Below are 13,254 nucleotides of genomic sequence, written 5' to 3' on the forward strand. Positions count from 1 at the left end.
TGCACTCTGACACACTCTTTATTGTTGTGTTTTCAACATTGTACTGGGTTTGAGGCTCGATTTTTTATTTGAAAAGCGGACGTGATTACATTTATTAATATTCAGACTCATTCGCCAGCGTAGACACCAATTTGCTATTTTATCAAGGTCCCTCTGCAAGATTGTTACATCTGATGGTGAATTTATTTTATTGCGATAGCAATTATATGGACACTCCAAAGCAGATTTCTGCCGTCGGCGTCACCGTCGTCGTCGCCGTCGCCGTCGCCGTAAGGTTCCGTATGACGTCAATAAAGATCAAATCGTCGCCGCGCGCCGGACGCTGTATGTGCGAGTGAAAGGGAGCGAGGGTCGCGCGCTTTCACAGGGAGTCAAGGCACGGCGGACAACAAACGCGCGTTCTGCGCCGTGCTCCCTTAAGGGCTGCAGAAGTAGGCGTCTCTTTCCTCCTTTACAATCACCTATATGTAGAGCAAACGCGCCTTCTTCCGACGCGTGAAAGGCCGTGGGGGGGAAGGGAGGCGACGTTTAGCTGCGGCACCAAGTGCCTATTTATATCAGAGGCTCCAGCAACAGTCACCAACGCCGCACGCATTTTGTGCGAACGCGGGCAAAACGCCGACGGCGTCGACAACAGATCTGCGTGTTTCCGGTGCTGCTGCATGTCCAAGTTTATACAGCTGATAAAGCTACTATCATTACTCCGTATAGCCCTCTACAAATTTGCTATCGCAATTGATGCTTCGCTTTTCAGGTGAAACTGCGACAACTTTTTTATATAAGAGGCTCCGGCAACAGTCAACAACGCCGCACGCATTCTGTGCGAACGCGGGCAAAACGCCGACGGCGTCGACAACAGTTCTGCGTGTTGGCGGTGGTGCTGCATGTACAAGTTTATACAGCTGATAAAGCTATATCATTACTCCGTATAGCTCTCTACAAATTTGCTATCGCAATTGATGCTTCGCCTTTCAGGTGAAACTGCGACAACTTTTTGGTAACATGTTTGTGTTTCTAGTGGAACGCAAGCGCCCATGGCGGGCGGATACTGCTAACCACGACGCCGAGCTAACGCGAGATATCGAATGCATGCGATAACGACAAGCCGATGAGGCGGCGTTGCGGGCAGAGCGGCGTCAACGTGGCAATGGCGGGAACGCGTTCGCCGGGGCCAACGCCCGCTTTCGGCGGGAGTTTCTCAAGCGGGACTTGGGCGCGCGTGCTTGGGTACGACGCAGAGAATGAGTGAAAAAGATTTATTATTGCGATAGCAATTATATGGACACTCCAAAGCAGATTTCTATCGTCGCCGTCGCCGTCGCCGTGAGGTTCCGTATGACGTCAGTGGAGATGAAATCGTCGCCGCGCGCCACCGAACGCTGTATGTGCGAGTGAAAGGGCGCGAGGGACGCGCGCTTTCACGGGGAGTGAACCCACGGCTGAGAACAAAGGCGCGTTCTGCGCCGTGTTCCCTTAAGGGCTGCAGAAGTAGGCGTCTCTTTCCTCCTTTACAATCACCATATATGTAGAGCAAACGCGCCTTCTTCCGATGCGCGAAAGGTCGTGGGGGGGGAGGGGTAGGGGAGGGGTAGGGAAGGGAGGCGACGTTTAGCTGCGGCACCAAGTGCCTATTTATATCAACGGCTCCGGCAAGAGTCACCAACGCTGCACGCATTTTGTGCGAACGCGGGCAAAACGCCGACGGCGTCGACAACAGTTCTGCGTGTTGCCGGTGCTGCTGCATGTCCAAGTTTATACAGCTGATAAAGCTACTATCATTACTCCGTATGGCCCTCTACAAATTTGCTATCGCAATTGATGCTTTGCCTTTCAGGTGAAGCTGCGACAACTTTTTCTGTAAAGAACACAGTCATCTGCAAAGAGTTTCATGGGGGACTGTATGTCTTGAAATTATGAAATTATGGAGATTTACGTGCCAAAACCACGATCTGATTATGAGGCACGCCGTAGTGGGGGACTCCGGAAATTTGGACCACCTGGGGTTCTTTAACGTGCACCTAAATCTAAGTACACAGGTGTTTTCGAATTTCGCCCACATCGAAATGCGGCCACCGTGGCCGGGATGACTATGTCATCTACAATGTCATTAATATATATGAAGAATAATAGTGGCCTCAGAACGCTGCCCTGGGGTACTCCTGAGGATACGGTTATGTGTAATGAACTACATCATAATCTACATAATCACGAGATTCCAAAAAATACTGGCGTTGACTTTAGTGCTTAGCCTAGCCCATATCCGTCGCCAATGCCTTGCTACAGCCAATTGATAGCCAATCAATAGGTTCTCGATAATTGATCAATAATCAATAAATTTCGGAAAATCATAACCCATAAGGCCAGGACCACCTAGGTGCTGATCATCTCCTTTGTTTCTTTAGCCTTGCGGCACTAGTGCAAGCTATGCTAATTATTTTTATTCACCCAGTAACCTATACGATTAAAACATTGCGGCCAAAACGTAACAGATGCGACGTGCGTTTGGCTGCAATTACATGGAATCGTGGAGGACGCGTCGTCACGTCGAGCCAAATACTCTTCAATGAGGACACGCTAGCGTCCAACCTTTCGGTGTTCGCCATCGAGACAAACACAAGCGTTCTAGCTTTCCAGTTCTGTGCATGTATTATTTCAGCGGAACAGACATTAAAGTAGAAGTTACAAATATATACGGCTGTTGGTTGCAGCCTCACGTTATGCATCGCATTTCGATTGTATAGGAATGCAGCTCACGGAACTCACCTGGCAGTGTTTTTGATGCATTAAACTATATGCCTTGGTTGTTGGGTAGCACAAAAAAGGGCCCCTGCGCATTGTTCGATCATATTAGCTGAACAGTGCCGATTGTCTCGTTGCTTCTCCATATCTTGCGAAAATGCGGTGTTTGTAGCTGATCACATGCTTCAATTCATTATTTTTATTGTTTGTTCTTGAAAGACCGATATACTGCCTTGACGGAACTTGGGTAAATGCCGGCCACACAAATGAAGTATGGGAGGACGAGAACGTCACCAAACGGGAAGATGCTTTTCGTCAAGGCTTGACAACAAGCCCACCAAGCGGCAAAGGTGGCAGGCTGATTTGTTGTACGCCGGTAGCTAGAATAGCTTCTTAAATGCTGCGTGCCTCGTTCTCCGAGCAGCGAAAGGAACTGCCGACTTCCACGAGGCAATGGATTTGCCGCGCTTCGAGAAGTGGTTCACCGAACACTTTTTGCCGAACATCAAGCCGCGCAGTTTAACACTAATGGACAATGCCCGGACCTTACCACAGCGTTAGCCTCAAGAAAGGTCCACCGTCGTCAGAACGAAAGATGGACATTCAGTCATAGCTAACGGAGAAGAACATCGCATTTTCCCAGGACCAATTAACGGCAGAGTTATTGTAGCTAGTGAACAAACACAAAAAGAGGTTTTCCGCCTATCGCATTGACGTTGTCGCTAAGGCTGCCGGTCACGACGTCGTCAGGCTTCCTCCATATCATTGCGAGTGCAATGTTATCGAACTGATATCGAGCCAGGTGGAGGGAGGGTCACGTCGCTGCTAACAATATCACATTCGCCCTTTCCGGAGTCGAAAAATTGCTGCATGATAGAATCAATTTTGTGACTGCAGACGAGTGGCTGCGGGCGTATGCTCATGTTGAGAAAATCAAAGCGGAGTTCTGACTACGTGACGGCGTCATTGGCGCAAGCCTCGACCAGCTTCTAATTTCACTAGGATCGGATTCGAACAGCGAGAGTGATGCGAGTGACAGTGACAGCAGCGGAGTGGAACAGCTCACGCGAATGTGAACGCAGTCGCAGAAGCCACTGCAATATTCTGTTGTGTACTTATGCATTGTGTTGTGTGCTAATCCCGTGGCATTATAATCGTTTAATAGGTGACACGTAAAATGCGAAGTCGCAGGGAATTGTGGGGCGCGCCGTCTGCTAGCAGCTTCCGGTTCGATGGACGACGCGGGGGCATCGGCGGCATGCCCGGCGCACGTGTTTTTCTACGCGGTTTCTACTGTCACTCGTGTGAAGCTTTCCGTCCGCTTTGTCGACCAGCAATGTCGTACCATTCATGCAGCTGATTTCTAGGTTTCAGTTCACTCTGGGCGCGACGATGACAAGCCAATAAAGGCAAGGATACGCTTTTATTCAGAAAGGAACGCTGGTTTTCGTTTCGGCGGCCTTTTTTGTTTCTGCCAGGTTTAGCTCTACGACATTTGCCGCTGCATGGACGCACCCTCACTGCGTGCTCTGCCTGAGGGTCAGTCATTTTATCAAGCGTATAGAAGCATTACTTAGAAAATAGGGTGCTGAGGCGATGGCTATAGCAGCTTGGTAAATACTGCCCTGTGATCGTCGCTGCAACCGCTATCGTCAGTAACGGCGCAGCTAGCGTAATTAGAAAATGAAGTGCTGAAAATGTTTGAAAACTGCGCGCTGTCAACGCATTTTTTGGTCAAAACTCGAGGTTCATTTGAAGCGGTACGTAGTTAGAAGTTCTCGCTTTTTTGTCAACAAGATGGGGAAATGGCCGTATCGCCGACATATTACGGCTGCGCATTATATCTATCTGTATTCAAGGAACTAAGGTGGGCTAGTTTGTTACGAGTATTATGTATGTATCTCGCTGTGTCCCGTATAAATTTGCGCCATAAGACCATGTTTCATAATACCTTTATATGTGCATGCGTGTACTGAAATAGTTATTATTGCTTGAGTCAATAATAGAGAAATCAGGAGTGAATCCCGGCCACGGCGGCCGCATTTTGATGGGGGCGAAATGCGAAAACACCCGTTAAAGAACCCCAGGTGGTCAAAATTTCCGGAGTCCCCCACTATGGCGTGCCTCATAATCAGATCGTGGTTTTGGCACGTAAAACCCCATATTTTAATTTTTTTTTCATCTTAGAGAAATAAATATCATGGGGAATCATTCTGTGTCGGCCCTTACACAGCTCATCGCCGCCTGTTAAGTGCCACTGTACGTTCATTTTCTTTTTGTTCACTGATAGTTCAGTTTTGGAAGTGGCAGCCATACCTCTGATGCTTGTGCACAGCTGACTCAGCAACGGACGCTGCAAGGCCGTAGTTACACGAGTTTACCTTTAATGCTTGAATATGAGCAGCCAATGGCTGAACAGCCGATCATGGTTTTGCTAAGCGCCTGCTACTTGCCGGGTAATCTTCGTGTGTGACAAAGCCGGACTGCAAGCGCATCAATGGGCTTCAACGGCGACGCGGTGGAGGCGGCTGCGCTTCCTCAAACCGGAAAGAGCGAGCAGACGGTGTATCCCAACATACCTCGCTCTTTTACGGGTCACCTATTCTGAAGTTGTACCTGTTAAAGTCATAATATGATGAGGCACGTTGTAGCTCAGAATTCAGCATTTTACACCGGCCTGTGTTATTTAATCACTGTCAGCATCAGCCTATATTTATGTCCACTGCAGGACGACGACCTCTCCCTACGACCTCCAGTTACACCTATCTTGCACTAGCTGATTCCAATTTGCGCCTGCAAATTTCCTAATTTAATCACCCCACCTAGTTTTCTAGCGTCCTCGACAGCGTCTCCCTTCTATTTGAAGTCCGTACCCATTCAGTAACTATAATGGCCCACCGGTTATCCTATCCAACGCATTACATGGCCCGCCCAGCTCCATTTTTTTCTTCTTAGTGTCAACTAAAATATCGGCTATCCCCGTTTGCTCTCCGATCCACGCCGCTCTCTTCCTGTCTCTTAACGTTAGGCTTAACATTTTTCGTTGCTTCTGTGTTAAATGTAAGTGTATTGGCGCTTTTTTATTTTGCCCACAGCGTAATGTGCCGAAATCCTTTGGAAAAAAGTCCCGGGCCTGCGCGGCACACGCATCATAGTCACAGCGTAAGCTGGTAGAGCGGCTCAAGAGTAGCTCCAATTTCGGAACCATGCACAACAGGGTCTTCGCGGCAAAGTCTCTTCACCTCGTTTTGACCAGAACGATCTAAACTGTCCGCCCGGCGTCAACGCGAGCTGCGGCTTGTAATCCTCTCTGCACAGCACTCTGCTGAGCCCGATCAAGCTTGGTTGTAGCCGCGCACGTAGCTCTACGATTCGCTCCTTCAGCAGCGATTCGTACCTGGCGAGGAGATACCGAAGAGGTATCCAGAATACGTGGCGCACATCTTACATCCCTTGACCCGTGGCATGGTACGTTGTTGTTGATGATGATGATGATGATTGTTTATTGGAATGTTCAAACTGGCTGGTGACAAATAGTCACCAAGCCTACTTGAGTGAAACAGGTCCAGTTACATGCAGCTTGTAATTGTTATATGCAACTTACATGTTGGACACGCTGCGTTTGCAGGAACCTTAACTATATGGCGCCACCATACTGGCAGAGGCTCGCACTCCTTGGTATCGCGTTGATTGCGCGCCTCGTCTCAATCGCATCTCGTCGTCTGCGTCTGCGCATTCTGCGTTTGCAGGCGCCTTACCTAGATGGCGCCACCACACTGGCGGAGGCTCGAGTCGTCTATGCCTGCGCGCCTGCCTAGGGAGCGTTTATAGGGCATTTTTCCGCTGCCTGACAGTAAACGCTTGACTCAGTGGTAAAGTATTCGACTCCCGCGCAGCGGGCCTTCGTTCGATCCCGGTGGGGACCGGGTACTATTTTTCGCATTTCTGGCGATAGCGGTTACGGTCACCGGCGGCGATCGCGAACCGAAACGGCTATTGGAACGAGCCCATAACAGCTTATGCTGTAATAAAGTCGGCCTGCATAGAGAGGTTTACTATCGTCCTTTGCAGTGAGACATTGCATGGCATATATATATATATATATATATATATATATATATATATACATCACTGTGTATATATATATATATATATATATATACCAGAAAAAAGCGATTCTGGGTCCGGGTAAATATTCACAGTGAAGTAGACGCGCGTATGAAGTGGTTTATAGACGTTTCGGCCGGGGTCCGGCCTTCATCAGAAATGTATGTATGTATATATATGTATACCAGCACAGCGCATAATCAAGGCGTTATCGAAAAACGACATACGTAGCATCGTTTGCTGACGATGTCAACCGAAAATTGAGTACTTTTTTATGATTATTCTAAATTTCTGATTACTTACAAATACCACTGTTATACATTATATATATATATATATATATATATATATATATATATATATACGCACATATATCCTTTCGATAAATGTTATCCATGTTTGATTAAGCTTTACTCGACTTTCAAACGGATTATACGTATTCCCGAATGTTCATATGGCAACGTAACGTTATTAAAAAGTCACTGGCCTGCGCGGCACACGCAGCACAGTCACACTGTAAGATGTTGGAGCGGCTCAAGAGTAGCTCCAATTTTGGCACCACGCACACCAGGGTCTTCACGACAAAGTCTGTTCTCCTCGTTTGGACGAGAACGATCTGAACTGCCAGCCCGGCGTCGACGGTGAGCTGCGGCTTGTAATGCTCTTAGCAGAGCAGTCTGCTCAGCCTGATGATGCCTGGCCGCGCAGGCCTGTGACGTTTGCAGGCACCTTAACTACATGGCGCCACCATACTGGCGGATGCTGGGGATCGCGATTATTTTTTATTGCGCGCCTCGTCTGAATTAGAGATGGGTCGCTCAGGAGCGAGCCGGATCTTGTGAGCGGCTCTTTTCAAAGAGCGAGTGAGCGGTGGTTGAGTAAAAATGAGCGGCGGTTCTTTTCGAGAAAGGGAGCCGATTCTCTCGCGTTCAGAGAGCCGTGCCGATGCGTTCCGTCACAGCCGTGCTTTTTGCTGGGTGCGACTTCCACGCCATCTATTAGCGGTACGAGAAAGCAACTGCCCTCCCACCCTTCCTCGCAAGAGTCGCCTTCACCAGCTCGCCTTCGGCTGAAGAACGAAAGAACCGCCGCTCACACGGCTCTCTCGCTCTTCAAAAGAGCGGCTCAAAAGATCCGCTGCAGGGCCAACCATCGCTCTCAAATGGTTCCCAGCCCACATGGGACGACAACTGGCTCCCGATATCGAGAACCGCAACGAGGAGGCGGACGCTGTGGCCCGTGATCTCATCACGTGCCGGACCGCGGCAGCCCGACCCCCCGAAACCAGCGGTGAAGAACGTGAAGAAGACCTCGACCCCCTCACCGACTACGGAGGGATCCTGGCGGCATACAGAGAGGCCAGGAGAGCCTTTCCGCCCCCGCATCATGAACTGTCACGTGCGGAAGCAGTGCAGCTCCGACAATTGCAAACAGAATGCGTGCTAACGCCAGCATTGGCCCGGCACGTATGCCCCGACATGTTTGTGGACGCTAAGTGTAGCGTGTGCGAACGTGAACTAGCCACCCTCCGCCACATCATGTGGGGCGGGTGTAACAGTGCTGTGCACAACGGGAACGGGCAGTGCCAGGACGCCACGTATCCCAAAGAGGTGGGAGCTTGGATACGCTCCGAAGACTCAACGACGCAACGAAGGGCCATCCAGCGGCTTGAGGAGGCTCTGGCAAAGCAGAAGAGAAAGGGAGCCGACGCCCCGGACGACGGGAGCGGAGGAGCCCGAGTATCCAATGCCTAGCCGGAGCACAACGTCCTCAGGATCTAGGCCCTGGGACTATAGGACTCTATTAGCCTTAGTCCTCAGATAGGGAACACCCGCGCCCTGCGTGGCCGGTGACTTCCCGCACGCCAGATGCGTAAATAAATGTTGTTTCTCTCTCTCTCTCTCTCAAAAGATCCGGCTCACTCCCGAGTTCGTGTTGTTTGTAGGCGCCTTAACTAGATGGCGCCACCATACTGGCAGAGGCTAGGGATCGCGTTTTTTTTTTTATTGCGCGCCTCGTCTGAATGGCAAGTCGTTGTCTGCGCATGCGCACGCTGCGTTTGCAGGCGCCTTAACTTGATAGTGCCACCATACTGGTGGAGGCTCGGATCGTCTGCTCCTGCGTTTAAAGCGCAATTTTCTGGTGCCCGGCAGGAAGCGCTTGCGTGCCTCAGTGGTAGAGTATCTGGCTCCTACGCAGCGGGCGCGGGATCGATCCCGGCGGGAACCGGGTACTTTTTTTCGCATTTCCAGCGGTAGCGGTTACGATCGCCGGACGCCGTCGGTGGAGGCAGCGGCGGACACCATCGCGAACCGAAACGGCTATTGGAATGAGTTCATAACAGCTTACGCTGAAAAACGCGCTTTCACGGAGTGTGCTGTTGAAATCGAAACCGACACACCGGGCGAAGTGGTCGGACTATTTTGCGTCATAACTCATGTGTGCATGTGCATAGGCTCCGCCCACGTAGCCTTTGCAGTGCTGCCACAGGTGGTTGTCGCCAGGCATTGAGTTAATATAACCAACTTAACAGGGAAAGCTACCCATAGCACCCATAGATTGAAATCTCGAACCGCAAGGGCACTGCCATGTTGCTACCCTATGGAGGCGCGCAGGCGCAGACGAAGATGCGATTCAGACGAGGCGCGCCATCAACGAGATCCCGATCATCCGTCGGTATGGTAGCGCGATCTAGTTGAGGCGCCTGCAAACGCAGCCTTTTAGGCAAGGTAAATTTCACAAGAAAATTCTGTAAAAAGCCATCCGATCTTCGTGCAAAATATACGGAATGAACTTCAAACGTTGGCTGTGCCTGCATGCTACGTATACGCGCTTGATTTTGCATATCTTGAATATTTTAGTGCTACAAAAATGAGCCGTAGCAATATGGTGGCGCCTTCGCAGTTCCCGCTTTTTTCGCCCAGCTTTTCCTCTAGAGTTAGTATACTAACTTTATGTCGCCAGGTATATGCCAGCGTTGTGAGACGCCTGATAGCTACCAGGTTACTGCTCCTTCTGTCCAGCAAGAATTAGTTGCTTGCGTGCAGCGCAGCACCAACATGTTTCACCATCGTGTGGTTAGAACACCGTCCGAGGAGTTCGAGCACAACGTGTTTTCATAACGCTATCAACGCTACCCTCTTCGGTCGAAACTGCGAACTTGTATTGCGATAGCAATTATACGGAGACTCCAAGCGCATTTCTGCCGTCGTCGTCGTCGTCGCCGTTATGTTCCGCATAAAGTTCAAGCACGACCGCTAGATAAAAAATAAAGGTGCGGCCTGCCGTGTCGGGCGCGCTGCTATGGGAGCGAACGTGACAGCCGTAGTTGCATTGTCGGCCGCTTGGCTGGGCCGAACGGCGCTAGCTGACGGGGATGGAACGCGTCGGCTTGCACGCGCGACGGCGTTCCAAGCGCGTTCCTGACGCATTTGCTATGCCGATGCCAGACAACAGCCCCGGCGTGTGGCGCCGCGGCGGATCACACCGTTTTCGATGCACGCGGCAGGCCGCACCTTTTTTTTTTATCCAGTGGCCGTGGTCCAAGGGTGATAACACCATCGCCGCGATCCGTATGCTGTATGTGCGAGTAAAATCGCGCACGTGGAGCCGACGATCACGGTTCAATCTGGTACCCGCAAGAGAGGGAAGCTGAAAGGAACTTGCCCTCCTTCGTTGCGCGAAAGTCGGTGGGGGGATGAGACAGAGTGAGGGGGGCGGCGTTTGTGCTCCGACAACAACTGCATGTTTCGCGAGCGCAGCCCATGGGGAACCAACCATCGTGGCTCAATCTCGCGCGCGAAGAGAGGGAAGTGGGAATGCAGCCTGGAAGAGAGGGGGGGGGGGGGCGGCGTTTACTCGGGCGCCAACTGCGTACTTTGCACGGCCACGCGTGGTCGCGGGCGCCTTATCTTGAACGCGATCTGCATGCGGCTCATACCATTGTGCGTGCGGTGTCCTCGTCGCTCAGTTTGCGTTGAAGCGACAGCACGAAGGTCACTTCGCTCTTTGCTGCTGCCGCGCTTCTTGACGCCGACGTTTTGACAGCGAGTGTCCGCGGTCATTGAGCGGGATCTGTTCATGTTTGACTGTGCACGCTGACACCACACTTGTTAATTATTTGGTAATCGAATAGTTTCAAGTTTATGCGGCCGATAAATTACCATCCTTACTTCCATAAAATTAAATATAAAATTATGGGGTTTTACGTGCAAAAACCACAATCTGATTATGAGGCATGCCGTAGTGGGGGACTCCGGAATAATTTGGACCATCAGGGGTTCTTTAACGAGCACTTAAATCAATGTACACGGGTCTTTTCGCATTTCGCCCCCATTGAAATGCGGCCGCCGTGGCCAGGACTCGATCCCGCAACCTCGTGCTTAGCACCCCAACACCATCCACTGAGCAGCCACGGCGGGCAATAGCTGTGTATTAATTTGCTATCGCAATCGATGCTTCGCCGTTCGGTCGAATCTGCAGCTTTTTTGCCCCTAAAGCACCGAATGGGAGCATTGGGTCGGGAATTATCTTTAGTGCTGTAATTAGGTCATAAATATTGTATAGAATAGAAACCGGTGCTTCTTAAGGTTAACTAAATGGGTGACAAGGGAAGGGACAAACAATGAGGATGGCAGTAAATTCAGTGGAGCAACGAGATTAGCAAAAATTTAAACCCCAGTCAGAGTTTGCTGGCGCAACAAAATGATGGGAGGTGTGTTCATCCTTGAGTAAACAGCAGTCTTCTGATGTTGACAGTACTGATAGTGGTGCTAATCATTACGAACCATAAACAAACGTATACGTACCATGAGATTCCTGCGCGTGACTAGCAGTGCCAAGAAGAAGGCGGCCAGTATGAGCATGGCTTTCCAGACGTCCTTGGCATATCTCCTGGGGAGGCAGCGCTGCAGCAAGTGAGGCGGGCTCTGGACGAGGTTTATGGCGGCGGTCACCAGGTACAGCAGGGGACGGCACCGTAAAGATGCTGACCGACAATCCGCCTTGGGCATTCTGTGCGCCAGTGGTTCGTCGGAAATACAGTCATGTACTTTGATCGAGGTACGTTTAAAATAAGGCTGTGTGGTTTCACATCCCAAAGCTAGTCAGTGGGTTATGAGGTACTTCGCGTAGGAGGACTCCGTTTCAGTTGCTGCGACCACTTGAAAATTGCAACTGACGCCAAAACCCTATTATTGAAGTTAAGAAAACCCATCGCCGCCTGCTCAGCACAATGCATTATATATATATATATATATATATATATATATATATATATATATATACTAATGCACGGCGGTTACAATATAGACCGAGATGAGTACGTTACCTTGTCGACATCACGTCTATCGCGAAAAAAGCCCGCATTTACATTAAACCAGTACAGTGTTCGCAATGACATTTTGAAGTTTTGACTTTTCCCACGTGCGATCAAAGAATGGAATCTCCTCAACCCAGACATACTTTCTTCTCCGTCACTTTCATCGTTCATAAACCTACTAGAGACATCAAACACACAAGACTCCACTTAACACACCCACATATCTTAACTGTAATACTTATTTCTGCGCGTGGAATTTGTGCATTTCAAGCCCCAAACAGGTCACTTCTGCGCTGTTATCTGTTAGCTGTATAACTTATCTAATCTTGCATGGATTGTTTATTCGCCATTTTTATATAAATTCTAGTAATACTATATTTGTTACTCAGTGATATTGTTATAATAACCAAAAGTATTGTATTTCACATCGTCATTGGCGATTTTTGCAGTTGTTAAAGAAGCTTTTTCTCTTTTTTTTCCATCACTCTACCATGAAGCATGAGTTGTTTGTTTCTTTTTGTAAAACTGTAGTACAATGTCCACCTGCTTTGATCTCACTGCGACTGGCTGTATCGCAAATTATATATGTCACGTAGTAGTGACGCTGAAGAAAACAGTCGTAAAACTGTGTACAACGAAACTGGTTGTTTATTGGGCGAACCTGTGCCCACAAAAGCAAGGTACACTCAAAGCACAACGATAACGGCGAACACAGTCGGCGATCGTCGAAAATCTGATCAGCGGCGAAACGCGTCGGCTGTTATACCTGAGTCATCGAAGGTTCTAGATTAATTCCTGATGCCCGCGTGTCTTCCAGAAAGTTCTAGACAATTCGCGTCAGTCATGCAATCAGATAACATAAGCGTCGGTGAAAACAGGCAATGGAAAGAAGCATCGATAACGTTCTAGAAACTTCCGATACAGGCGCGTCCTGCGCCGAGCGATAACGTTTAACATTTGTTAGCCGGTTGAAAGCGGCCACCGGTGAAACATAAACATGTATACGTGTCAATACCCTCCCCTTAAAAAGCATCGTCCCGATGCTACAAACAAATGTGAAAGCGAAAACAAAACCACGCGTAATAAAG

At 49.5% G+C, this 13,254-nt stretch overlaps 1 protein-coding gene across 1 annotated transcript in view; it reads right to left on the bottom strand.

Moving 5' to 3' along the window:
- Nucleotides 1-13,254, bottom strand: part of LOC119461751 (beta-hexosaminidase subunit beta-like) — a 90,800-nt gene that overhangs the window by 68,669 nt on the left and 8,877 nt on the right. Inside the window, 1 exon segment of the mRNA XM_037723125.2 lies at nt 11,655-11,859. Coding sequence (XP_037579053.1) covers nt 11,655-11,859 — 205 coding nt within the window.

This window comes from Dermacentor silvarum, chromosome 8 (genome assembly GCF_013339745.2).
Source record: "Dermacentor silvarum isolate Dsil-2018 chromosome 8, BIME_Dsil_1.4, whole genome shotgun sequence".
In the NCBI taxonomy this organism is placed as follows: Eukaryota; Metazoa; Arthropoda; class Arachnida; order Ixodida; family Ixodidae; genus Dermacentor; species Dermacentor silvarum.